This window comes from Aquila chrysaetos, chromosome 13 (assembly GCF_900496995.4).
Source record: "Aquila chrysaetos chrysaetos chromosome 13, bAquChr1.4, whole genome shotgun sequence".
In the NCBI taxonomy this organism is placed as follows: Eukaryota; Metazoa; Chordata; class Aves; order Accipitriformes; family Accipitridae; genus Aquila; species Aquila chrysaetos.
In genome coordinates, this window is record NC_044016.1 from 22159208 (window position 1) to 22185440 (window position 26233).

The 26233-nt window shown below is 50.2% G+C and overlaps 3 protein-coding genes and 1 long non-coding RNA gene across 18 annotated transcripts in view; 2 read left to right on the plus strand and 2 right to left on the minus strand.

The window, feature by feature from the left end:
- Nucleotides 1-10575, plus strand: part of XPO5 (exportin 5) — a 30700-nt gene extending 20125 nt beyond the window's left edge. For all 10 annotated transcript variants that reach the window (XM_041128581.1, XM_041128583.1, XM_041128582.1 and 7 more), the window contains 12 exons: nucleotides 1778-1878; nucleotides 2989-3085; nucleotides 3584-3720; nucleotides 4350-4447; nucleotides 4958-5004; nucleotides 5200-5294; nucleotides 6158-6220; nucleotides 6717-6799; nucleotides 7563-7670; nucleotides 7851-7988; nucleotides 8142-8306; nucleotides 8872-10575. In XM_041128581.1, coding sequence (XP_040984515.1) covers nucleotides 1778-1878; nucleotides 2989-3085; nucleotides 3584-3720; nucleotides 4350-4447; nucleotides 4958-5004; nucleotides 5200-5294; nucleotides 6158-6220; nucleotides 6717-6799; nucleotides 7563-7670; nucleotides 7851-7988; nucleotides 8142-8306; nucleotides 8872-9012 — 1273 coding nt within the window. In that variant the 3' untranslated portion in view covers nucleotides 9013-10575. The remainder of the gene's footprint in view (nucleotides 1-1777; nucleotides 1879-2988; nucleotides 3086-3583; nucleotides 3721-4349; nucleotides 4448-4957; nucleotides 5005-5199; nucleotides 5295-6157; nucleotides 6221-6716; nucleotides 6800-7562; nucleotides 7671-7850; nucleotides 7989-8141; nucleotides 8307-8871) is intronic.
- On the minus strand, nucleotides 1817-16456 carry POLR1C (RNA polymerase I and III subunit C). Of its 6 annotated transcripts, none has more exons than XM_041128594.1 (9): nucleotides 16190-16456; nucleotides 16039-16110; nucleotides 15837-15944; nucleotides 15219-15351; nucleotides 14980-15126; nucleotides 14661-14813; nucleotides 14333-14482; nucleotides 13644-13760; nucleotides 1817-2020 (listed from the first exon to the last, which is right to left on the minus strand). In XM_041128594.1, exons 1-9 carry the CDS (start codon nucleotides 16256-16258, stop codon nucleotides 2004-2006), a joined length of 966 nt encoding a protein of 321 aa, XP_040984528.1. In that variant the 5' UTR covers nucleotides 16259-16456; the 3' UTR covers nucleotides 1817-2003. The 6 variants fall into 6 exon arrangements, with proteins under 6 accessions (XP_040984528.1, XP_040984527.1, XP_029891706.1 ...); XM_041128593.1 differs by lacking the exon at nucleotides 1817-2020 and adding an exon at nucleotides 12988-13303 and having other exon boundaries at nucleotides 16190-16453; XM_030035846.2 differs by lacking the exon at nucleotides 1817-2020 and adding an exon at nucleotides 12988-13303 and having other exon boundaries at nucleotides 14980-15099; nucleotides 16190-16447.
- An 84-nt stretch (nucleotides 16457-16540) lies between these two features.
- Nucleotides 16541-21872, plus strand: YIPF3 (Yip1 domain family member 3). The gene is made up of 9 exons (XM_030035851.1): nucleotides 16541-16698; nucleotides 16788-16997; nucleotides 17085-17191; nucleotides 17832-17877; nucleotides 18261-18353; nucleotides 18698-18829; nucleotides 19347-19460; nucleotides 19927-20050; nucleotides 21383-21872. The coding sequence occupies exons 1-9, from the start codon at nucleotides 16618-16620 to the stop codon at nucleotides 21502-21504; spliced, it is 1029 nt and encodes a 342-aa protein (XP_029891711.1). The 5' UTR covers nucleotides 16541-16617; the 3' UTR covers nucleotides 21505-21872.
- On the minus strand, nucleotides 20221-25615 carry LOC115350324. The gene is made up of 3 exons (XR_003926385.1): nucleotides 25364-25615; nucleotides 25122-25279; nucleotides 20221-20561 (listed from the first exon to the last, which is right to left on the minus strand). It is a non-coding gene; the product is annotated as an uncharacterized LOC115350324 (long non-coding RNA).
- Nucleotides 25616-26233: the final 618 nt, after the last annotated feature.

A 26233-nucleotide genomic window follows, 5' to 3' on the forward strand; every position in this document is an offset into this window, starting at 1 on the left:
TTTTTTAACTCCTATGGGGAGCAGCTGATTAGCCATTTTCTCTCTGTTACCACTGGGACCTTGCTAAAGTATTAATTAAGGGAGATCGGCCTGTGAGTGGAGATCGGCCTGTGAGTGAAGATCTGCCCTCCCAACTGTCAAACTTGAGAAAATGCTTCAAGGACTCTGAAACAACTAAGGACCATGACCACAGCTTCAGGATATGACTGTCTGGCCCATCCTGCTGGGGTTAGAGCAGTGGGATTTCAAGGTTCACCACTGCAATTCCACAGTCCTTGGGTTTGCCCCAATGCCCTTCTGCCCAGCATGAGGCAAAGCCAACGTTGGCCTGGAGCAGGCAGGACCCATACAAGAGGAGATGATTTTAGTAGCTGAGTTTCAGGATAGCCTCAAGCAGAAATGCACAGGTTTTTGAGTCAGTGGAACAACATTATCCAAACTTTTGCGGAGGCTGGGCTGCTCCCTGGCCCCTCTTGGGAAAGTAAAACCAGCTTGTGCCCCCTTTGAGGCCTGTTGCATGGTGTTAGATCCAGCCCAGAATGAGAGTATGAGTTGTTAAGAAGTCATTTTTGTAGCTCTTTCTTATGAAATTTACATACTTGCCTTCCTCACATGCAGTGAGCAGGGAAGTATTTAACACTTGCAGAGAGAAGTGGGATAGTTGCCGTTTCGGAGCTAACTCGGGCTCTCTGCAAACTCAGGCAGATGTCACTGCATCGGGGTTGCCAGGATTGTGAACATAGACCTTCCAAAAAAAAAAAAAAAATTTTTAAAAACTCATTAAGACCTGAGTGAAAGCTGAGGCTCTGGAGATCATACTGAGGTCTGTCTGCGCTCCCTTCCCCCAGCCATTCCCATGTACCCCCCTGCTTTGGGAAACGCTGCTCTAGGGGGAGATACTGAGTTGCCCTTGATCACCTCTAGCAGCAGGTACAATGGCATTGCAGTTTTGGAGGAGGCTGCAGGATTTGTGCTGTGTGCAGCTGGCGACACCCAGAGTGGAGGTCTGAGGTCTCAAAGGAGAGAGGTAGGTGAGAGAGACACCCCCTGCCGAGTCCAGCTCTGAGTGTCAGTACCCTGGCTAAGAGGGGACCCATTTTGGCCTGGATGGCAAGAACCAGCCACCCGTGGCTGAATTGGTGTCCCTCGCGGAGACCTGACCATGGCCGCCTCCTGATGATGCGGAATTGTTCCCAGCTGGATGTGTTGTCCAGGGGGCACACGTGTCTGCCACGAGTAACATCTGATCGGACTGATGTTCTCCCTAGATTCCCTCCGATGCCACCTGCCATTCTGGGGACTGTGACCCATCCCTGGGGGGCAGTGTGTGTATTTTGGAGCTGAAACGGCCCCTCCTTCTGCAGGGGCCTTAGGTGCAGAAGATCTTTTGAGAGTACAGAATCCGTGTCTTGTCAGTTTTTAAAATACATTCTCTGATCCCTTTGGCCAAGCTAATAAGCTGTTGCCAGCATCACCTGGAGAATTGCTGGGAGTTTTTACTGCCAGTGCTTGCAAGGGGTGGGGTGAACTGAAATAAGTGGAAGGGGCAGCCAGGAGATTCAGGACATGAGGTGGAGTCACTCCATGTCTCTGTTGGGTCAGCTTCCCCAATATTTTTGCAGGTGGGGAAGGGGGATCCCATGCACACGTGCTTGGTCTCACCTTCCTCATCATCTGCCTCAGAGGAGCTGTTCACAAGCTGAAGGAGAGGATCCCACTGTCAAGGGCAAAAGGGATTGACCCACATGGGTATAAACCAAGTGCTCTTCTGTTTCAGGACTCACAACAATCTCTACATGCCAGAGATGGTGGCTAGGCTGGGGGAAACATTTGCAAAGGCCTTAGACATGCTGGAGGTGGAGAAGAATGCCATCCTAGGTAAGGAGCTTCTCTCTGGGAGGGATGTGTGGGCAGATTCTCAGAGGTATTTGAGGTAGGGGTTCATCAGTAGCAGTGGAAGCAAAGAGGGGCTGGAGAGCTAGCTTATTCATAGTATTCACAGCTCAGCTATGATTTGAACCTGCTAAAACAAAGAAGTTAAATAAGTTATTGGTCTCAGACAAATTGGTTTCTTTGCATGAAATGAAGGGTACCCTACCAAACTGTTTGTTCCAGCTGGGTGGTAGTCTCTGCAGCATGGTATTTCAGGCTGGAGAGCCTGGGGGTGCTGTAATTGTCTGCCTTTGAGCAGAATTAGTCCTCAGCAGGATCCCTGAGTGCTGGTGCAGAGACCTGTCCTGGAGGGCAAGAGCCAAGTCCTGCAGTATGGCCCTGTCATTTGTTTCTAGGCAGTGTATTAGAAAGAGGCTTTTGGAACCATCTTAAAACAGGTTTGAGCTTTTGAACACAGAAGCCTTTCCAGCCAAGCAGAAGTGGGTGGTCTTGTGGATAAAATGTGGACCATGACTCTGGAAATTGGGGGTTAGTTTCAGGTTCTGACAGTGAAATATTTAGGGGAAGTTGCTTTGTTTTTCTTATTTCCATTTCCTATCTGTAAAATGAGGAGATGCTTCCTTTACCTGTTTTCTGTGACCTGTAAACTCTCTGTCTGTGAACCACTGCATATAAAGCAGCAGGGCCTTGATCTCTGCTCTAAACTTTTTAATATCATAGTTCAGCAGTAGCTTGTGTCCCAACAGAGATGAATACAAACCTGAAGGGATGGGCTATTAGAGGAGCTGCACAACTGTCAGCTTTGCTTCTGACTAGGTTCTGATAGCTCCAGTAAGTTTTGCTTTGGAGAAATTAGGGGGCTGTAACAACCTTAGTGGGAACACCTCTGCTCTGGGTACAACTGACCTGAACTTGGCTGACCTCTTGAGGGGAGGTTCTGCCCCAGGATTGCTGCACCTCTTTCCATTTGGCTGCATGTTGATCTTGCCAAGTGCTTCCCTTGCTGCCGTCAAGCTGGCTGGGGCCTGTCCACCACCTTCTGAAGGTGCACTGTGCTCTCTCATTAATGGAGCTGAAGCTTTTTCTTTCCCACAGGTCTCCCTCAGCCTCTGCTGGAGCTTTATGACTCTCCTGTTTACAAAACGGTCTTAGAAAGGATGCAGGGCTTCTTTTGTACCCTGTACGACAACTGGTAAGAGCACCAGATATCCCCCACGCAATCCAACATTGCACAGCTGGAGCACTAGGCTATTGCTGGGTGCTGACTTCTAGAGTTAGACTTTTCATGTGAACTGTATCCTCTAATATCCAAGTATGAGCTGCAGTGGTGAACTGTACTCGGTGGTTGTAACCTACCGCATACACATGGAACACAGTCGCTGGAAAAAGTACCTCAAAATGTGGATCTGCATTTAGCTCTTCTGCGGTTGGGTAGTCGGACTGGAGCACTTATCTGATATCCTGACCTAGTTTGTCTCTTTGCCACTTTTAATTGTGTATAAGGATACATCAGCACTTGAAAGTGCATTTTAGTGCTTGAATGCTTAATTCATTGTCCCTGCAGGTATTCCAGAAAAAAAGAGATACTGTGCTAAAATTCCTCTAAAGTATTTGTTTAAGAACATGGCAATTGTCTTAATTTCAAGATGATAGTAGACAGACTTGCAGTTAACTTGTTTTGTTGTTGAAGCTTCCACATCCTGGGAAATGCAGGCCCCTCCATGCAACAGGATTTCTACACCGTTGAGGGTCTCGCCACTCAGCTCCTCAGCTCAGCTTTCATCAACCTCAACAACATTCCTGATTACAGACTCCGTCCCATGCTCCATATCCTTCCATCACTGTCTCAGGCCAGCTAGGGAGGCTTTAAACACATAAATTGAAAACGTGCATCATTTTCAGTACGGCCAAGCCAAAGAAGGGTGATTGAGGAGGTGAAGAAACAGGGATACACCTGGTGTGGATAAGGTGTGAGCCTAGGAGGGCATGAGCAGAAACAGCATGGGGTCAGAGAGAATAAATGTAAAGGATTTGTGTGGTCCTGGAGGCACCATAAGAGGTGGGTAGTGCCTTCTGGGGGGGAAAGGGGGCTTGGATAGTGCAAGACCTTGGCAGTAGGGTGTCTGACTAGACTTTGTGCTTGTGTGGGACACCATCTGGGGTTCCCAACCCACTTTCCAGGGCTGGATGTTCAGTCTCACAGCTAGGAAATGGCTTCATTTCTCACAGCTCCAGAAATGGCTTTCTCAGCTGAACTGTTGGGGAAAGGGGCTGGATACTTCATGCTCTTGGTGTACAGAGATGCCACTTGTTAATTCAGGGCTATGAGAAGATGGGCTTTGAGGTGTCTCTGTCGCTTGGCCTCCCAGTGGAATGGGCTGGTTTGGGCAGTGTGCTGCAGTCTCCCTAGCAGCTGGCCATATGTGCTGGATCTCTTCCTTAACCGGTCTGTGCAGGTGTGTTTGTGAAGCCCTTGGTACTCTCCTGCCCTTCAGAATACTACGAAACCCTTGTCTGCCCCATGCTGGGACCACTCGTTACCTATCTGCATGCGGTAAGAAAACAGCTTGTTCAATACCTGTTCCTTGGCAGCCCAGACTCCTTGTAGCAACTGGCAGCAAAGCGTGAGAATGTCTGTCTCTCCAAAGCCAGCAGAGACAAAGGCAGAGCTATGATGCTTAATGATTTTGATGCTGTTTAGGGGGAGCTTTTGAGGTGCATTGAACCCTGGCTGTTGCACAGCACCCCTTCCTGTGAATTCAAACCTGTGGATATTAGCTCCTCAACCTTCAGCCCTGAGAATTTTTGTGGGGTTTTTTTGCCTGTGTCCTCTCATTTTTGTGGCAGCTCACTCAGATTCCTACAGCCAGCACAGCCACAGTGTCTCCACAGTGTCTTCAGCACAGTTGGTAGCAGTTCTTGTCCCATTCAAAATGGGGCTTGGCATAGGAGCTGTGTTTAAATTTCTTGTGCTTCTGTCAGCGGCTATCACTTGGGCCTCTTTTCATTGTGTCCAGCATGGCTCCTTAGGAAGGTATTGAATCTTCCCTTTTGTCTTGAACAGAGGTTGTCTCAGAAATGGCAGGTGATCAACCAGCGAAGCATGCTCTGGTAAGCTTCTGCCCCTTAATATGAGGGGGAAATGGGGAGTGGGATGGAGCTTTGCCCTTTGCCCAGGGAACAGCCCTGTCAGCAGAGGGCTGGAAAACACTATGTTGACCTTGATGGTGACTCATTCCCTGTGCTTGGGCAGAGGGAATGCTTTAAGACATTGGCTCCCTTCACACTAAAACCTGTTCTCCTCAGTGAGGATGAAGCTGCAGATGACAACCCTGAGTCTCAGGAGATGCTTGAGGAACAGCTGGTCAGGCTGCTGACCCGAGAAGTCATGGATCTCATCAGTAAGTGAAATCAAGCTAGGTCCCCTGGGATATCTGGGAAGTTTGCCCTGGAGAGGACAACAGGAATTTCCAGTGTGCAGTAAAACTTAACTATAATGGCCAGTAGTATTTAACATAATCCTCAGAAGCCAGGTATGAGACAGTTAACCCTGCCAAAATATTAGCTAAAACCTAGTAAGAGGTCAATTAACAACCTTCAGAAGAGAGTTTCTTCCTTTTGTTTTGTTAGCATTTAGGGCTCCATGTTTTTGGCACTGTCCCTGTAGAAGTCCAGTCCTTTGGAATCTGGGTTCTCCCCTTCTGTGCCCTGGAGCCCAATACAGGACATGGATTTGTGGACAACCTGAGTGTAGAGCAGTTTTCTTGCTGGCAATTGCCATGTCTCTAGCCAGACAGAGGGGAAGAGTCCCTCCCCCAAAGCAATCTCCCTTCTTTGTGTTCCCTTTCTCCAACGTCATGTTTTTGTCAGCATGGCTTTGAGCAGAGAGGCTGGGAAAACTGATTCTGCATAGAGATTACAGAACCTCAACCTTCTACCTCCTTTCTTGATTGGCCTTGTTGCCTTAAGATGGTGTTCATCTCAGGTTATTCAAATGGTTTTGCACGTTCCTGGTTCTCAGTAGTTTGAAGCAGACACTGTGCAGCAGGTGCCACTGTGGGAGGATGCTGTGGATGGAGTGTTTGAGCCTTCCAGGTCGTGCAGTATTTGGCTTTTATACTGGGCTTTCAGATTCTTCAGATACTGCGTAAAAGCTGGGGAAGCTTGAAGCTGCTGTGAGCCCATGAGTCTGTAGGATAATCTCTGCATGTTCTGAAGTAGCAGTTCCCTTTTCTGCCCCTTTGACCTGCAACTGTTTTTGCAGCTGTTTGCTGTGTTTCTAAGAAAGGTGTTGAGCATAACACTACTGCTGCTGTAGATGGAGATGGTGAGTAAATGCCTACCTTTGTCTTTCCTGCCTTTAGTGTATACAAGCACTTTTCCCATTTCTTCGTGCATTTCTTGAGGGACAGGCTGGCCTGTTGCTGGAAGTTTTGTGTGAGGGGTATAGGTTTGGTAAGAAGCCTTCAGCTTTGTCCTGCCCAATGTATCTGGGGGCCACAGAAAAACCCAGTCTAGCCTAGGAACAAATGTGCTACAGGGTTCACAGGTAGCATGTTGGAGCAGCTGATTCTTAAGGTACCGAGAAGAGGAGAATGTGCATGGTCTTCCCGAGAGCTGGAGGTACCTAGTTGGCTGCCCTTCCTGCCCCACAAAGGGTGGGTGCTTTCTGCTTGGAGAGGCATGTTCTGGCAAGCTGTGCCAGCATACCGATTCTGTATGCTGTCTCCTGGCTCCCAGCTTAGTTCTTGCTGTGCCTCCCTGTGTCTCCCTCAGTCCTTGGGAGCCCATGTTCACAGTGCTGCCTTTGCTCTGCTCTGCAGATGATGAGGCGATGGCCACAGAGGTGACTCCACCTGCCAGTGCAGAGCTCACTGAGCTCGGCAAGTGTCTAATGAAGCAAGAGGTAAGAGCATATGCTCCGACTTCCACCATCCTTTCTTTGTACTCTTTGTCACGCTTGCCTATGGTGCAGCCAGGTGCTGCTACAGAGATCTAGGCTGCTGGAGCATTCCCCAGTGTGAGAATCTTCTCTTGGGAACATAGGTGTTTGTTTAAGAGCCTGCTTAATGGCTGCAGAAGCCACAATACAAATGGGGGTTGGGATCCAGTATAACATGCAGCTACAGAGTTTCAGCTCTTCTGCAGGCAAGGCCCAGGGCATTCAGCCCGCCAAGGTGTTCCCTGGCTCTGCCCTCATCCTGGGATCCAGCCTTCATGAGGAAGAACTTCACCCAGCAGCTCTTTTTTTCTCTAAAATCTGCCAGAGCTGCCACAGGAGCCACAGCGTTAACACAACTCACTGTGCAGAGTACCTTCATCCCACTACCTCTGTAGCCCTCCTCTCCTGTGGATGCCTCACAAGCTCTTGCAGAAGCTTTTGCAGTGACTTGAGAGTAGCAGCTGATGGGAGTCCATGGATGCTCCAGGGCCTTTCCAGGGGAGATGGAGGGAGCAGGTTTGCTTGACGTTGGTTCCTCATGGCTATGATGGTGCACACTGGGTGCCTTTGAGCACCTTCAGCTGGAGCAGCAGCAGCAGGATTCTTGGAAGATAGCCCTAAGAAGCTCCTGCAGAGCACCTGGATTGCTTCTTGGCTCCCTTCAGGTTTGAACCTGGAGGTGGGAAATAGTTCCTCTGACTGGTTTCCCTCCCTGACTCCTTTTCAGGATGTTTGCACTGCGCTGCTGATCACTGCCTACACATCCCTCTCCTGGAAGGACACCTTGTCCTGCCAAAGAACCACAACACAGCTTTGCTGGCCGTTGCTCAAACAGGTACCTCTGGGAGGAAGAAGGGATTAGTTCTGGCAGGGTTGGGAGATGAAGCTCTGAATGTAGTGAGAAGCATGGCTGCTTCACCTCTGGGCACCTTCTTCCTTGGGAAGACTGAGCTGCTGCAGAAAGGCAGTCATGTATCGGTATCCTGCTTCCATGCTGACAGTGCCTCTTCCCCAGGTGCTTCCAGGAAACCTCCTGCCCGATGCTGTGTCCTGGTTTTTCACAAGTGTGCTGAAGGGCTTACAGACGCATGGGCAGCACGACGGCTGCATGGCAGCTCTTGTCCACCTGGCTTTCCAGATCTATGAGGCCTTGGTGAGAAATTCTGCTCTTTATACAGCGAGGTTGGCTGGGGAGTGGTGGAAAACTAATCCCATGCCCCCCTTGGTAAGGGTAGAGGAGCCAGTGCCCCCCGAGGAGGGCAGGGCTGCTCCTATAGCAGAGCTGCGTTAACTGTCCTCCCTGCAGCGCCCTCGCTACGCTGAGCTGAAGGCAGTGATGGAGCAGATCCCAGACATCCAGAGGGACTCTTTGGAGCAGTTTGATTCAAAGCTTCTGAACCCAACACTGCAGAAGGTGGCAGACAAGCGCCGGAAGGATCATTTCAAGCGCCTCATCACAGGTTGCATTGGGGTAAGTGATATCCTGGAGGAAAATGAACCTGTTTCATTTCACACCCATACCCTGCTGAAGCGATGGGGCAGCCAGGCTGCCTGCCTCTCCCCCACTGCCTTCCTTGCCAGACAGGAGGCTGTTGCAGCATGTTCTCAGTGTTTGTTCTGTCTGTCTTCAACTTGGAGCTACAGCGGGGATGGCAGCACAGACTGAGCAGCCCCTCCAGCAATGACTTAACTGAGAGGCAGGGGGTACCTTGCCCAAGGGTGCCTTGGGGGAACAGGGTGTTAAAATGTTTGAATGAAGCTGCTAGGTGGGTGCTGGGCTTTTGTGAGGATGGTGGCGTTGGAGCCTGGTGGCATTGAATTAGAAGCTGGGGAGCTGGTGCACTGGTGATTATCTCAGTGCCTTGGCACTTGGGAAGGACCAGGCCTGAGATTCCCCCGTATGCAAGCATGGGGTCCAGGCCTAGGGATTGCCTCAGAATCTGGGGTCTGCCTCTGATCTGCAAGCAGGCTGCCCCTGAGCCAGGTGAGGGCATGAAGGCAGTAATGACTGATGCCTGCCTGTCTGTCCTCTGCAGAAGCCCCTGGGGGAGCAGTTCCGCAAGGAGGTTCATATCCGGAACCTCCCATCTCTCTTCAAAAAGGTGAAGCCATCATTGGAGGCGGATGTGCTAGAAAATGAGGATGGAGAGGGCCTCACTGCACTCTTTGAGCCCTGAGCCTGGGATGCTGCAACCATCTCCTCCCCTACCTTATATTTTGTCTCTCCTCATAGTAAGCACATTAGATTCTCCTTGTCATCGCCTCCACAAGCATTTGTCTGAATAAAGCCCCTTATGGGTCATGTCCCATGCTCCTCCCTACACTGGGATGGGGCCTGTGGTGGCATTTGAACCAGTCTATTAAGCTTTCCCTGATTCCTTCCCCTCCCCTCCATTGGATGAACATCTTTAGACCTCTGCTTCTCTGCAAGGTGGGAGCTGAGCCCATAGACTCCATTAAGTAAAGTCTGGTCATCCTGTAGCCTTGGGTCACTCTTGCTCCACCTCTTCATCCCTTGGGGTTTAAGATTAATGCAAAAGGCAGAGTAGTGCACCATGTGAAAAGGGGCTACCCTAATCTTCCTCTGGGTGCTAGTAGCCAGGCTTTGTAGGGAACACATCAGACACTCCTGTCATGCCTGTCAGCGCTTGTCCCTAGTGGACTGGTATTCTCATGAATCCGTTTCCCTCCAGGATGCTGAGCCTTGGGCTGAGGGCTGTGTGCCAGGAAGCCTAGCAGTGCTCTAGGATCTCCCTTGAGATCAGCCTTTCTAAGGTGCAGCTGCTCTCTAGAAAGAAGCAGACACTGTCATACATATATATACATATATGTATGTATATATACATGATCGTACAGCTTGTTCTATCCAGAGCCAAATGGAAGGCTTTTACTTTGTGCCAGCCTTTCTTGGACATCTCTCAGGGGGAGCAGGACAGATTTTTTTAATTATTTTTTCTTTTTATCATGCCCTGTAGACTAGAACATGGCCAGTGCAGGGTACACAAAATCTGGACCAATATCTGAAGCACCTGCAAACCAAAAGGGATCTCCTCACCCTGTTGCTGTGGAGGTGACAGTAGCCTGTGTTTTTACCCAGTCTGGTACTTCTTGGAGTCTTGCATGGTGGGGCAGGAGGAGTGGGATTTATACTGCAGTTTACAGGGGCAGCCAAGTCAGAAATTGGGTTTTAGATGAGGTGGGACTCTATCAAGTCACTCCAGTCTGCAAAGCTGGTTCTTCTTACATGACAAATGGTTCGCTCAATCTATCCTAGCGCTAGCACAGGAGCTGAGAGGGTCTGTCCGGAGCTAGCTGGCAGTTTTGCCATCCGGGATGCAGAACAAGTAATAAACTGCGGTGGGTGGAGAAGGTTGTGTCTCCACTTGGACAGACTGGACAGAAAAGCTGGCGTTGGGAGGGGTGGGAGTGCAGAAAGGAAGAGCAGGCCTTGGGAATCCACTCGCCCTCCTGCCCCTGCTGTTCCACTAGCACCCTCCACTTTCCTCCTGGCCTCAAACTTTTTTAATCTCTGAGCTAACATGGCTGCTGGCTCTAGCAAAGGTGGGGTGTATTTATTGTGTTGTCATATTTTTAACATTCTGTGACTTCATGCTAGACACAAGGGGGTTTTTTTAAATGGTTTTTAGAACCTTTTTTTGTAGGAATGTTTAAATCCGAAGCTGTCTCTGAACTGGTTGTGTTACACCTCTGAATGTCAGTAAAGCTATTCCAGTTTCATACACATGGTGTCATGTTTCATTTTTATTCTTTATCTGTTTCAGTCAGATCTGAGGCCTCTGCTCTGCCCAGACTGCCTTCCTAAGGATTGTTCAGCACTCCTTATTCCAGCTACCAAAAAGGGAGCACCTTTGCTGGTAGTCAACATACATTATCAGGGAGGAAAAGAACCATTCCAGACTACACAATTAAATTAGAAGGCAAGGGGAGAATTGAATTTTAAAGTATTTATGTCATTCACAGCTGCTTTATATTAATTCCACAACAGCTGCTAGGTCCCAGTTTACAGCTTGAAGGGTACATGTTGCCAAAGCAAAACCCTTTGGCATGGCTATGCCAGGGTATGTCTGTCCCATAAGCAGTGTGGGAAATATGTGAAGCAATAGCGCAAAAATGTCCATACACTACTGAAGTAGCCTCCATGCCCAACCCTAGCTATTGCTGGGAGGTGCAATGTCTTGTCATAGTGCTGTTGTTTAGCCATAACTCTCTCAGCTGACCTTTTCAGTAACATAGGAAGGTGATGTAGCTATTGCCTTTGGTCTCTCCCCTCACGTGATGAAGGTTGTGTGAAAGGTCTCTCTTGCAACAAAAGCAGAAGCCCTCAGAGAGGTGGGCCTGAACAAAGTCAATGTAAGTTTTGTTACAAAACCTTTTTCCAAGGGCCCAGCAAGAAAGCTGCTTTAGCTTGTTAAAACTGAAAGGATCCAGCTCAGAATTGCCGTCTTTCAAATGGAGTTGACACCTAAATGGTGTTGATTAGGAACTAGCCACAGTCCAGAGGAAGAGGAGCTTTTCTATGTTTATGCTGGCACTGGGACTACACCCTATGTTCCTCATACCAGTGAAGCATGTACTGCACAGCTGAGCTGTCCTAAGTTTCAAGCAAGCAAAAAGCCCTGGGGAGGTATCTTGGCTAAGGCTGGTAGGAGCTCTAAACCAGGAGGTGCAGACTATGGGACTTCAGCCTAGCTCTTGGGTTCCCAACACTCCCTTGTAAGGATAAGTGGATGAATGAGACCCTGTGGGAAGAGGTCAGCAGTCAAGGTCCCTGCAAGCTTGCTGAAAGATGAGGTGCAGGAGTCGGCAAGCACAGCTGTGAAACACTGACAGCTCCCAGAACAACCCTGACAGGGAAGCAGCCAGTTTCCCCAGCAACCAATTACTAGCTGTCTTGAAAAAAAAAAATCTGGAAGCAGGGCATGGGTTTGCAACACTATAGTGACATGGGACAGGTTGGGATTGTAGGAGGATGCCAAGCATACCTCTTCTCTACAGCATATCCAACTGAACACCTGTTATACTGTAAACATCCTAACTATATCCAGTGAAACAGGTAGAGAAAAAGTATGATTTGCTACACTAAATTCTAACCTTGTAGTGAGGATTGACTTAAGCAACTGGGCCATACCAGTACTCCCCACAAGACAAGCTGATGAAGGAACCGGAACAAGAGAGACTTTCACAAGCTAAGACCTACCCAGTGCCGACTAACAGTAGTGCTCACCACTGAGACTAACTTGCCAGTTCTCCCAGGCTTCCCTGGGTGGAGACAAGCCTTTGACTGTCGCTTGCCCTCCACCATTCAGTTCCACTCCAGGGTCAGCCCAAAGTACAGTTAGTCACTGAAAGGGAGAACAGAGTAGTCAAATCTAACACCTGGGAAGAAATGCCTTACCTTGAGATATTTAAGAAGGGACAGTCCGCCCTGACAGGGAATGTTTTTAAACCCCACCTTTGCACGGAAGAGCCCAGTACTGTATCATAGAATCGTTTGGGCTGGAAGAGACCGTCAAAGATCATCCCCTGCCATGGGCAGGGACATCTTTCACTAGATGAGCTTACTCAAAGCCCAGTCCTGACCTTCAACACTTCAGGGAAGGGACATCCACAACTTCTCTGGGCAACCAGTTCTAGCATCTTGCCACCACCCTCATTGTAAAAACCATCTTATGTCCTATCTAAGTCTACCCTCTCTCAGTATATAAACCGTTGCCCCTTGCCCTGTCACTACAGGCTCTGGTAAAAAGTCTTTCTCCATGCCCCTTTTTCATATTGAAAGGCCACAATAAGGTCTCCCTGGAGCCTTCTCTTCTCCAGGCTGAACAACCCCAACTCTCAGCCTTTCTTCATAGGAGAGGTGTCCCAGCCCTCTGACAGTACAGCTTTTCATTTACCACATTAACTACCCCCAAGCTGCTTTGAGACACCTGCAAAACAGTCCTGTGCTGACACTGACTTGTTAAATCTCACTGACCTGCTGTGAAGTGCTTTACTATGCTGCCGTACCAGCCTTCTTCACACACTGCATACAATCTAAAATAAATGCTATTATTCATCTTTCGACCTGCTGCCGCTTTCTTCTCTGCGTATTATGGTCTCACAATTGTGAACAGCACAGAAGGAAACAGATGTAAAGCAAAGCCTTTATTTTAGTGCATCTCCTCACTGAGGCTCATTACCAACAGAAAACAAATTCAAAGACATGGTCCTAGGACTCTTAACAAGCCCATATCAAACCTCTTGCCTATGGAAGAGGAATCGCCCCTGCAGGCAGGTACAAGAAGGCCAGAACAGCAGTGCAGGGATATGCTTCCCAACTACAGCCTGGTCACTCCATAGGCACAGAGTCCAGCTCATTCAAGAAGCGCTGACACTTTCCCATCAGGATCTTGATGGCTTCACTCACCAGCACATCTGGAGGCAAGATACCCGTTGACTCCACTGAAACTGCACAGAGACACAAGTCAGCACAGCCACTACGCAGCTCCAGCCGACACCTGGCTCCAGGACCTCTGTCGCTCGTCTTCCCTTACACACTTCTGACAAGCCAGATCTTCACAGCCAGAGAAGAGGTTACATTTGCCGGCAGGAAGCACAAACACATTCAATCCCAAAGCAGCACCAAACCACAACCTCAGTAGTTACCCACTGGAATATGAATGTATGAATGCTGATGATGTGGGGAAGAAGGGGGAGGCAGAGACCCAGCTATACATGCTGGTCAGTCTCTGCTTGTTTGTACAAACCACAGCAGAGCTCTATGTTCTGTGGAAAATGGAGCACTTACAGATGTAATGGTTTCGTACTCTTGCCAGGCGCACAAGGTTTTTCAGACCCTCATGACGGAAAACTTCTCTGCTGAACGTGTCCAACCGTGCATTGGCTACTCTTGCCACCTTTTTACCTAAAGGGGAAAAAGATGAAACGAGATGGGCACCTGCAGCAGATGGGTGCTTTGTGGTCACAGCGGGTACTTACGCTGACTCAAACATGCACTCCCCCATCAGCAAAGGCAGTGAAGCCACCAATATAAAGAATTAGCACACCCCCAACATGAAACTCCAACCTGACAGAACTGGTCTTCTTGAACAGTTCCAACCCAAACACAAAGCTTCTATGTACCCCTGGGCAGGACACAAGAAGTCTTCTCCACACAGAGCTGCTGGAAAGAGCAAGCTCACTACCCAGTCCTGCAGACAAATGAACAGCACTGGAAGCTGCAGTCAGCAGCTGCAGAGCTCTGCGGACAGGCACCCAATGCCTTAGCATTTCAGGGAGATCCCAGTTCATCACCCAACACATCTGCATGTGACAGATGCTCATCTATAAAACCAGGCTCAGCATAGCATGACCAGCTGCTGATTGGCAAGGCAACATCACAACATGGTTTTGCCTCTACAAGGTTTGGCTCTATTCTCTAATCAGTCTCTGCTAAGGCTTGTAAGGAACAAGGCACTTAGAGCAGGAAAAAAGTACCCTTGATATTCTGGATCTCAATGACTCCAGGGGAAAAGCACTTCTGCAACATCTCAGCTGCCTCATCCTCAATAGGCTGCAGGAGAGTGATGTCAGGAAGCAGTCGATAACTAGCTGTGGCCACAGGAGAAAACTTGGCATGATCTTTACCTGCATGAAGAGTTAAGAATCAAGAATGAGGGCAGGCCTCAGGGAACGAGAGTGCCAGAACACCAGGGGCTAAAGTTCCAGGGGGAAAGCCAGCTCTCCACCCTTCCCCTTCACACAGCTGTGCCCTAGTCCAAGCACTCACACTCCTCCTCCTGCTGCCCCAGGACCCACAACTTACCTATACCCTTGACACAGTGCATAAGCACATCTATTTCCTGGCCAGGTCGCAACAGCGCAATGAGGATGTCATCGTGAACAGGTCGGAAGTCACCATCTGGAAAGAGGTCTGTCTGATTCCCCAGGGGCACCCATGTCATATGTTTACTGTACACTGCGAAGAGAAGTCGCAAGCATCAGCCAGCTACTGTCTCAAACAGGCTGCTGACCTGTACAAGACTGGAGATAGCAAAAAGTAAGTTTAGCAGAATGAGGGAATCGGGGCTCTCTGCGCACAGGGCTGAGAAAAACACAGCACCTATTTTTAGGAGAGATCTCACCTTTGTGATTGAAATATAGTTCATTAGGATCAGATGATTCCTTGGCTGCCTGAGGATTTCGACTGCATTTTATTTTCAGCTGGAACTGCAGAGTATCAATTTCTGTGCCTTCTTCATCTCCTGGGAAGGGGAGAATGGCATGAGCCTCTATGGAAACATACTTCTGCTCAGTTTATGTGACCCTAATTTCCTGCTCTGGGGGAAACCTTCAATATTTCTATTTGATCCAAGACTCTCACCTTCGTTTCTATATTCGAAGAGTCGAGGGTCAGCTCGGATAGGGATGAGGCCCAAGCGATGAGCCAGAATTTCATCCTGCACAATGGATGTGTTGTTGTACACAAAGACTTTCTCTACAGCCATCGTTGGCACCTCAGGGAGACAAGAGATCAAGTCAGCATAAGATGACAGTTGAAATACATGCCAACAGAATATCCAGCTAGAGTGTCCCTTCTCTCCCATAAATAATTGCCCTGCAGACTATTTTCAGTGGTATTTCTGCCAAACCAGGCTACCCAATACACCCTTACAGCCAATACACCCCTTCCCGCTTTGTTGTTTTTTTTTTTTTTTTAAACAAACGATCACAAGAGGTGAAGGGCAGGTTGATCCACAGACACTACCAACAGCACTCCTAAGAGCAACAAGCGCTATTGCTCATGCTGCTAAGGCCCTAACTCTCTTTGGGCTCGTGGTACACGTGCAGAACGGATTTGCACTTCTCTTCCAAACCCAGAAGCCGTCCGCACGGGCTGACATAAGGCGGGGTCCCCCCAGACCTTCCCTACAGCTCCCCGCACCGCCCCGGCGAGCCTCGGTCCCTGCCCCCGCCCCCCCCCGGCCGCCCTCGGCGGTACCTCGGCGAGCAGGATGCGGCGGAAGGCGTTGGCGATGGCGGCGTCGATGCCCACCATGTCGAACTCCAGCGCGCCCTCCTCCTCGCGGATTATGTCCACGCGGAACGCCTGCACGGGCCACGCGCCGCGGGTCACGCCGGGCGCCGCACCCGAACGCCCCCGCCCCCCCAAACCGCCCCAGCCGCCTGCGGCGCTCACCCACCTCCTCGAACCGCCGCCGGTCCCAGGCGTCCTCGTAGCCGGGGTAGTTGCCGGGGAAGTCGGTGGTGTGGACCTGCGAGGAGGCAGACAGGCAGGGCCGTGAGGGGGGCCGGGGCCGGGAGCCCCCCGCCGTCCCGCCGCGCCCCACTCACGTTGCGGACGCCGAACTCGCCCAGCACCACGCGGTCCCGCATCTCGTCGGTGCCCCGCTTGGCCGCCATGGCCGCCGCCAGCGGGGGGCGGGGAGAGGTGGCGCTCCACGCCACGTGACGGGCCTCCGCCCGCCCACGCGTGGCCTCGCCGCTCGCGGGGAGCCCGACGCGCCCCCGCCGCCAGCCGGCCACAGGTCCCTGCAGCAGTCCATCCCTCCCAGTGAATTCCCCTTCGCTATCTTGTCGTGCCCCCACGCCGCTGCGCCCTTCCCCGTCCTGCGCCACACACAAGATGGCGGCGCCGCCCGCCCTCCCTCACGCGGCCTCGCGAGAGCGTGGGGGGGGGGGGCTCCCCCACCGCCAACGTCACATCCGCGTGCTCCGCTGCTGGCGAGCGGCGGCAGCCAGCGCGGCGCGGGCCGGGCAACATGTCCGCGCCGGGGGCGGCGGCGAGCGGCGGCAGGAGCGGCACCGCCGCCGACTGGGGCGGCTTCGAGGACAACATGCAGGTGGGGCCGGGCCGGGGGTGGCGGCGGCGGCGACGCGGCGGGACCGAGCCGAGCGGGCGCTGACGCTGACGCTGTCCGCCCCGGTGCAGGGTGGCGGCTCCGCCGTCATCGACATGGAGAACATGGACGACACGTCAGGCTCCAGCTTCGAGGACATGGGGGAGATGCACCAGCGCATGAAGGAGGAGGAGGAGGAGGAGGAGGTGGAGGGCGAGGCGGGGGCCGCCGAGGAGGAGGACGGGGAGTTCCTGGGCATGAAGGGGCTGCGGGGGCAGCTGGGGCGGCAGGTGGCTGACCAGGTGAGGTGAGCGCGGCCCCCTGCCGCCCCCAGCCCCGGGGGGCCCCACCTGCCCCTCCGGCCACTGCCAGCTCTCTTCTCTCCGCAGATGTGGCAGGTGGGGAAGAGGCAAGCCTCCAGGGCCTTCAGCCTCTACGCCAACATCGACATCCTCCGGCCGTACTTCGATGTGGAGCCCATCCAAGTGCGAGCCAGGTGGGCTGGGCTCAGCCTGGGCCATCTCCACCGGCAGCGGGGGGCACGGGGGGCCAGCGGGTGGCTGGCTGTCCCCCCAAAGTGAGCAAGCTGGGGTGGGCTGCCAGCCTTGCAGGAAGGCTCAGATATGGGGAAACGCACTGTGCTTTGTCCCGCTCTCCTTAATGAGGTCCCCCAGGTGGGCTGGCAGCCCTATCACCTGTCACCTGGCATTGCTGCTCAGGGCAGAAGAAAGGGCTTTGGGGCATCTTCAGCCTTTTAGCACTCAGCTGCGTTACGTGGCTTCTGTTGGGTGTGCAACAGAGCTGTGTACAAAAAGGCAAAGTTTTGTGAGGTTGGATGAAGAAAGGTGCCTTTCCTTCCTGCTGTTCCGTCAATGATCTCTCATCCCCGTGGCTCGCTCCCTAAACGTTTTCACTGAATCCCCTCTCCGGCAAAGTTAACCCACTGACAGTAAGGCTTTCCTCCTTTAGTTACCTTATGTGACCCTGTAGAAGGAATCTCTGTCCCCCAAGGCCTGTGACCACAGCAGAAAACACTGGTAATGGGTGTATGGGATCTTTTACTTCTGAAGCATTTTGTTAACCATACTGTTGTCCTCCCTGCTCCTGATGTCATTCCCTGCTGTGCTGTGATGCAGACTGCTAGAGTCCATGATTCCTGTGAAGATGATTAATTTCCCACAGGTGAGTTCTCTTGTTGAATCAGACACCATGGTCAGGGCAATGTCCCACAGACACCTTGTAAAACTAAAGTAGTCCATGTTATTAAGGACCTGAGTTTGTTAGGTGTTCATCTCCCTGAAAATGTTGGTAAACCCTTTCCTGTGGTTGTTCCAAATCTCAGTGCTACCTTTAGTGCTGGAACAGTTCTAGACCTCTAGACTTCACACATCCCAGGCTCCTCATCACACAACCTGTTCTGCCTGGCTCCCATCAGCAGTGGCCTTGCTGTTCTCAGGCAGCTAGGTGATAAACTTCATCCAAGGCACTTCTCACATTGCTTGGGGTGGGGAGCCTGGTATTCAGGAGCACTAACCAAACCTTCCCTGATCTGTCTCCTCCTGTAGAAGATTGCAGGCGAGCTGTATGGACCCCTCATGCTGGTTTTCACACTGGTGGCCATCCTTTTGCATGGGATGAAGACCTCAGACACCATCATTGTACGTCGAGTCTCAATGATAAGTTGTGGTTTGACTGGGCTCTGGATTGCTATAATGACACTGGAAATGGAGAAGAAACCTCTTCCATGACTCAATAGCATCTTGCTGAAAAGCAGATTGATCTGAGGAAGAACCTTTTGGTTTGGGGATGGGAGGAAGGATGCATCAGAAAGGCTTGATGCTCTGCTGCCGGGAGAGCTGGGGTGTAGGTCATGTGGCACCCTGAACGCTGCTAGCCAGCTATTTGATAATGCCTAGAAAGGCTCTGGGACTCTCTGAGGTGGAATTTGGGTGCTGGCAAGTCACTTCTTTGAGTCTTCCTCATCCTGATGCTGTCTCCACAGAGGGAAGGCACACTGATGGGCACAGCCATTGGCACCTGCTTCGGTTACTGGTTGGGCGTCTCCTCTTTCATCTATTTCCTGGCATATCTGTGTAATGCCCAAATCACAATGGTGCAGATGCTGTCACTGTTGGTATGTACAGATGGAGCTGCCCCAAGATAACAGGTTGGCTGCATGGTGTTCCAGCACAAGCTCTTCCCAGAGAATGGGAAAAGTCCTTGTAAATCAAGGTCCCAGGTAACTGCACTGGGACAACCTGGAATTCCAGTATGCTCTTCTGACCTGCCCCATCCCAGGCACAGTGATAGCACAAAGAGGCAGTTCCTTCGTGTAGGTCTCCTGCTTTGCAGTTCCTGATCTGAGAGCCTGGTAGTAAAAACCCAGGAGATTGCAATTTCTCTGGAATCAGAGGCTCTTTCATCTGTTTCCCAAGTGGCAATCTCTGACATCCCTCTGAATCCTTCAGACAGATTATCTGGGTGTGAGCTGCTGTTAAAATTGTTGTGCTGGTTGACTCTTCAGCATTGAATGAGTGGTTTGCGAAGCTTTGCCTTGGTGAAGTGTTGCAGGAATAGGCTGCCCATGCTCTTGATCAACGGCCCTTTGTGTGGGACTGACGCTTGTAACATGGACATTTTTGTTTTGTCAGGGCTACGGTCTTTTTGGTCACTGCATCACTCTCTTTGTCACCTATAATATCCACTTCCACTCCCTCTTCTATATCTTCTGGTTGGGTGTTGGTGGACTCTCTACACTACGAATGGTAAGGGACAGGCAGCCTGGGGCCCTCCTCTTCTGGGGACAAAAAAAGGGAGGGAAGTGTTGTTTGCTTTCTGTTCCTTGGGCCTGGCAGTTCATTTCACAGCCACTCAGGCTGCTGTGAAGAACAGCCTGATGCTCCTGGGTCATTTGGCCACTGGTGTATGGAGGTGACACTTGGATTCATATCCTCACCCATTCTAACAGCTGCAGGAGGTTTACTCCCTTACAGCCCTTGCTGCCATGGAGAGTCATGCCTGAGCATCCTGCACTCTTGGTGAGACTGGGCAAGGTTCACCTACATGAAACAAAGTCAGATTACTCTGAATTTGTTGGTGCAAACTGCAAAAAAGGCTCCGAGCAGTGTTTCCACTGGCTCTCACTACTTGGCCTGTCCTCCTGTATGCTCCTGACTGGAATGCCAGAGGCTCAGGTAGCAGCTACCTTGTCTCTAATCACCTGTTTCCTAGGTTGCTGTGTTGGTGTCGCGCACCGTGGGGCATACCCAGCGGCTCATCCTGTGTGGGACCCTTGCTGCTCTGCATATGCTTTTCCTCCTCTATCTGCACTTTGCTTATCACAAGGTGGTAGAAGGTAAGCAAGGGAGATATGAAGACATATCCTGTTAGATCTGGGGGAAGAGGAGCTGCTTTTTGCTCTCTCTGAGAGAAAAGATGGACAGTTTGGATCTGACCTGAGGGCATCCGTACCAGTTTCCAACCCAAGAATGACCAGCACTAGCTTTATTAGAGGAAGCTGTCGAAGTAGGGCAGCAGGTAGATGTGGGATGGTTTCTGTGCACTGAGTTTTAGTACTTAGGTCTTAAGTTGTGAGGCAGGATGCTTATTCTTTCCCCACAACTGAAGTGTAACAGCACTGACTGTTCTTGCATGCTGATGTCCAGTCCCTTCCTGAATCTTGCTGAAGTTGGGTTGCTTTTCTCTGATCAGGAAATGTGTCACAAGTCTTTTTCCTTCTTTGTGTAACACCTTTTTTATCTTGTGTAGAAGCTCCATCTTCCCCAGTTGGTGCTGTTTACCAGGCTATACATGTTCAGGTCCCCTTTCTGAGTCTCTTTGTTTTCTCCTAACAAAGTCTGAGTCTCCTTTTAAAAAAAAATTAAAAAAAAAAAAAAAAAAAAAGAAAAAAAAAAGTCTTCCCCCACCACATCACTAGATTGTTTCCAGATCCCTAAATATACAATTCTGGAGACCTGTTTGTGATATTTCAGATAAATCTGCATAATTTGGGGTTATAGCATAGCATTACAAGTCCTTTTAGATGTAAATACTGTTCTTTCATGGATACGTTCTTAAGGTGAAGGTTCTGAGCCCTGATCTGCAACTTTGCAGTAGATGAAATAAGATAAAATATATGTCAAGCAATTGATAGGGAGTGGAGGACGCTTGCATTGGTATGGATGTTTCCTGCCAAGCATGGTCTATGTTTGCATTGCCATGATAAAAATTCCACATTGCACCCCCAGCTGCAGCTCCTGATGTGAGTCTGCAAGTGCATCTCAGGATGAAAGCAAACAATTGGTCTAAGAGTAGGATCTGTGCTGGGATGAGGCTGGGAGAGGATTTTATCAATCTGCCTCGGCAGAGCAGCATCCCTGGCAGTGTCTGCATTTGGGTCAAAAGGCAGGGGACTGGATCTGGCACCTTCAGAGTGAATGATCTACTTTCCTCTTGGGAACATGCAGTTTCCCTGCCTCAAGGACAAGCTCTGATCTGTACTTTCTGGTCTCTGGATGGAGGTGTTTACTCCTGTTCAGTCTTTGGGGCTAGATGTCTCCTCCCATCACCTGCCAAGTGCTTCGCATGTCCTGGGCCCTGCCCTGGCCAGAAAGAAAAGCAAGAAGAAATGTGCTATCTGCATCTGAACTAACTCTTGCCACTCTCCCCTTTTTTCTGTTCCCTGCAGGTATCCTGGACACATTGGAAGGACCCAACATGCCACCCTTTCAGAGAGTTGCCCGAGACATTCCAGTTGTTTCCAGTGCTGTATTGAACACAACAGCCAAAGCCAATGCATTGACCCTGTAGTTTCACAGACTTGGACTTGCTTCCTTCACTACTTTTGGGGCTGCATAGGGCCATAATAACCTGCTGCCTCTTAGGAACAGGACAGAACAGCGGGAAGAAGACTTGGTTTTGTTTTCCTGGACCTGTCCTTTGGGTTGCAGTTTTGGGCAGCTGAGTGGACTGCACCTCAGTGACTCAGAAGAACTACGCTCTTCCCCCACCAACGTCTGGGCTGTCTTCAGTAGAGTGGTTCTCTTGCCTCCATGTTTAGTTGGGGTTTCCCAGCACAGTTTGTCTCTTACCCCCTTTCTGCTTGCTGATGTAACCCCAGAGTTATCTGCCCTGTTCCTGTCCTGAAGAGGGAAGAATTAAATTGATGTTGGTGCTGAGTGGTGTCTTATGTTTGAGCCTGTTTGTGTAATGGGAGAGTGGTGTTGGGTCTCTATGCCTTTATCTGTTCTGTCCTAGACTTAAAGCAGGATTCTTTGCAATTTTCTGCTGTCCTACTTCAAATATTCTGTGATATGTGGCCTGTCTTGGGCACCTTTTCCATGGCCCAAGAGGCACAGGTACTTCAGTTTCTGTGGAGATTCTCAGGAACAGCATGATGTTTAACCACATGCTCTTCCTTGTCACGTTCCAGATTGATCCTTCTCTTTTCACTTGGTCCAAGCTGCTATCTCACATCACCTTCTCCTGTGTATGACAGAAATGTATCTGTCCCCATGCTTTCACAGCACCTTTTGTTCTTACCACTTCTCTGCCCATGTTGCTGTGTGGGACAGCAGTGCTGACTGCAGGGGCAGCATGTTTGTGTATGGTGTCCTGTGGATATTTCTGTTAAGAAGCTGGTTCAGCCCACCCTCATGCAGCTTGCTCTCGTGTCTCCCAGCCATGGGACTTTGACCTCATTGCTCTGAGCAGGAGCAGCATCCTGCTCCCCCAGACACACAGTCTGCTGCTCTATACTGTCTGGCTTTTCAAGCTGAGTCTAGGCCGTATTTCTGAAAGGATTCCTGGAGCCTTGAGAGTCTCTGGCAAACTTTTCTCCAGTGTTTCCATTAAACAAAGGGAAAAATGGGGGAGTGTGCTATGGTAATAGAGTTGGCACATTTATCTCCAGTGTACTGATGCAGGAAAGCTCCAGTAAGGATGGGAAAGCAGAGCAGCCCAGCCTAGGCTTACTTGCACTGCAGTAACTTGCAATTGAGTAGTTCAGATGTAGCCTTCCCTCACTGCTTTAACTTGTACTGGTCCAAAAGTGGAAAGCTGTTAGCTGATAACTGGCTTTCATCTTTTTTCTCCTTGTAGCTCTGGACGATTGGGGGAGAGGAACCACCTCTCACAGAAGTTCACCTTTATGCTTGGGCTGAAAAAAAAAACCCAAGATGTTTCCCTTGGTGTACCCACAAGTTAGCTGTGCACAAGGCAGACAGCATGTTAGAACTGCACTCTTTGGTCCTTTGCTTATATTAGTGGGAGAGGATGCAGCTGTAGTGGCATTCAGACTAGTGCCAAGGTGCAATAAAAGAGAGGAAGATAGCACCAGCTACTGTCGTCAGGCTGGTCATCTGCTTCAGTTAAAACAAAAATGTCACCAGATAAGACTCGAGCATTTTCAGTCACAGACCTGCTTTCCACTGTTTGCTTATTCCCGAGTTCATCATTTGTTTCCCTTCCAAGAGCAAGAAGCTCCTCTGCTAACAAACACGTAACAGACATGTTCTCTTACTCTCTTCTCCACACCACCCCGCCTCCCCTGCCTTGGGAAAATTATTTTGGCTGAAGAACACTCAGAGCAAGTTGTGTGGGGGAATCAAATCAATTATTTGGGCTAGTAGTCTCCACATTTTTTGGACCAATTGAACCACTTTAAGCTTTGAGAATTTCTCTTACTTTCAAACTTGACAAAATGGAAGTGTTAGTTTGCAGTGCTGACACTGGTATTTCCCTCTTTATAACTCCGTGGGAGGTTGGTTTCTAACTTGCACTTCTTGCCCTGGCAGCCTAGAATGGGTCTGTTTCTCTTGGTGCAAACTCTCCAAGCACAGGCAGGGGGGAAGGAAAGGAGAAAGAGACAATTGTCACTAGAATGAGTCCAGCCAAGAAGAAAAATCATTCTGCACCAAACCTTATCACTGCTGATCTACAGACACTGTTGGAGAAGAGCTGTGGTCCCCTCCCACAGCTAGCCACTTAGCTAGATCAGAGGGATGAAGCTGTGCCCTGTGTTTTCACTCAAAGCACAGGAGAGAGCAGTGAGCAAACTCTTCAAGCTTCCCTTGTGCAGCTTGTGTATCATGTCAGCTGGGGACAGATGACCAGAGTGACAACCAACCACCCTCTCAGAAGCTGAGAGGCTTGCTCTGCTCCAGCTCTTCAGCCCTGATTAATTCTCTGTGCAGCAGCAGCTGGAAGCTGAACTGTTCTGTACTGCCAGAAATTCAGTACTTGGCTGAGAGGTTCAGCATTTCCTTTTGCTGGCAGAGAGGGATGCACTTTTGCAGGGAAATGCATGCATGCTCCAGTTCCAGGGAGCATGCTGAGCACGCAGTCTTAGTAAAGTCCTTGTGGGAGGGCATCTCAGTGCTTATTCAAGTCCTCTAGTTATCAGGACAAGCCTTACAGCCCTATCATGCCAGACTATCTCTGCCTTTGTTTCCTGCCATGGCTTTTGCAGCAAATCTAAAATAATTTTCTCCCTGTTCCCTTGCAGCAAATCTGAAATAATTCCCCCATCACCTCCCCCTTTTGAGGAAGGGTAGCTCTGTGAGAACTGTGTAAGCCCCTTTTTATTGAATATTAAATAAACATATAAAGCTGTCAGAACAGAAAGAGGAAGCTATAAAATGTGTATTAAGGCATCTATGATCACCTCCTCTCCTCTGCAGTACCTGGGATTCCAATCCTTCCAGCCCATCCCTGTTGCACTGTCACCTTAGTTGTGTTTTGGGTTACAAGTAGGCTGTTTCTTCTCCCATTTGTTTTCTTTCCTGCATCTAGTCTCCGTCTAGCTGCTCCTCATCCACTGTTTTTCTCTGTTTATGTGTTAGCTCTTAATGGCATCAGTCTAGAGAGTCAACTCTCATTCCTTGTGCCCCCAGGAGGTAAACAATAAACTACCTTCCTCATACCTGCTGGATAACTGCACATGACAAGGAAGCAATATCTAGTTCTTCACAAAATACCACTGCCAAATTCCCCTCTGCATAGCCCTTAGTTAGGTTTAGTGAGCCAAAGCTTTGAATCATGAGCTTCTGTGCCACGTTTCTTAATGTATTTGAGCATAAAGTAAGGTAGGATGCTTGTCTCCTCAATGTGCTCTTACTCCTCAGAACAGGCAGTGAAAATGCCAGCACTAGGGCATCTTCATCAATGCTTCAGGACTGCTGCTATCAATTGAAGTGGGACATGTCCCAGGGGCTCTCTTCCAAGCACCCCTCTAATGATAGCCTGTTTAACAAAGCATTTGTTAATTAGTGCCTGGAGGTAATTGCTAGGGGAGACTGAGTGCAGTCTTCCAGTCGACCTGTATGGATCAGCAACTGGTATTTTCTTGGCCACTCCCCTGCCCACCACTCTGACATCCAGCCTCTCTGCCCCTCGCAGTCCTGCAATACACAGGAGCCCGTTCTCACCTGGATCATTTAATGTGACTTTAGAGATCAGTTGCTCCTTTTTTGAAAGCCATCACTTGTACCACAGCGGGATGCTCGCAGCTGCTGCTCATATCCCAGCGAAGATGTGTTGCCAGGCCAGTGGTCTGTTCTTGGCGTGTCTTGCAGCCCATGCAACCCTGTGCAACAGGGAAACAGAGAGACGTGTGTAGATAGCTCTAGAGAACAACAATGGATTACTCAAAAGGCATGGTAACACCTACACCATAAGTTAGGTGCTGCAGCCAAAGTCTAAAAGCTGACATCTGAGCCCAGCTTCTTATCTGCTGCTCCCCCTGTCTCATTCAGGACCTAATGTGCAGTACAGCCCTCGGCTCAGGTGACCTGCTCCTCCATTTCAATGGAGGAGAATTGCTTCACATGCTCCTCCAGATCCTATTTTCCCCTCACTTTCCATCCCCTCTCTCCTGCCCTGGCCTGCACACCAAGCAGAGGAGCCTGGGTTTGTCCCAGAGTTACCCACCGGACTGGAATTCACTTGAGCACTGCTATATGCAGCAGCCAGATTAGTTACGTGCAGAAAGCTGCCTACTTAGGCAGTTTAACCTAATTTCCGCATCACTGGCTTCCTTTTTCAGCTCAGTGGAGTTGAAAACGCAGGGGCCCTGCTTCCTATTTCTCTCCAAGTACAGGATTACCCGACAGGAGGGAGAGAGGGAACAAATCCCTTTGATCCATACCTGGGAATTAGCAGGGGGTGAGATACACCCCTCAGGTCAGGCTGAGGGTGCAGGGCTGTGTGCTGCAGGGGTAAAGAAGTCTGCAGCGCTTCCCCAACCCTCCACCTTTCACCAGCTGCCTCGGAGCACCAGCTCCGCAAGCCCTGGGCCACGAGGAGCAGTTCATGCTGACCTCGCCATTAAGCCATGGGTCCAAGGTCGAGGCATAGCGGGTTTAAGCATAAATGTAACTGAAGCTGGCAGAAGACTGCTGTTCCTCAGACCAAGAAGCACCCAGAGTACACCATGGCCCAATGGCTTTGGCCCTTTCCCCAGGCAGGAGCCGGGCTGACAGCAGAGCCCTTCCCAGGGGCTCCTCCTGTGCCCCCTCAGCGCCGGGGACACAGCCCCCAC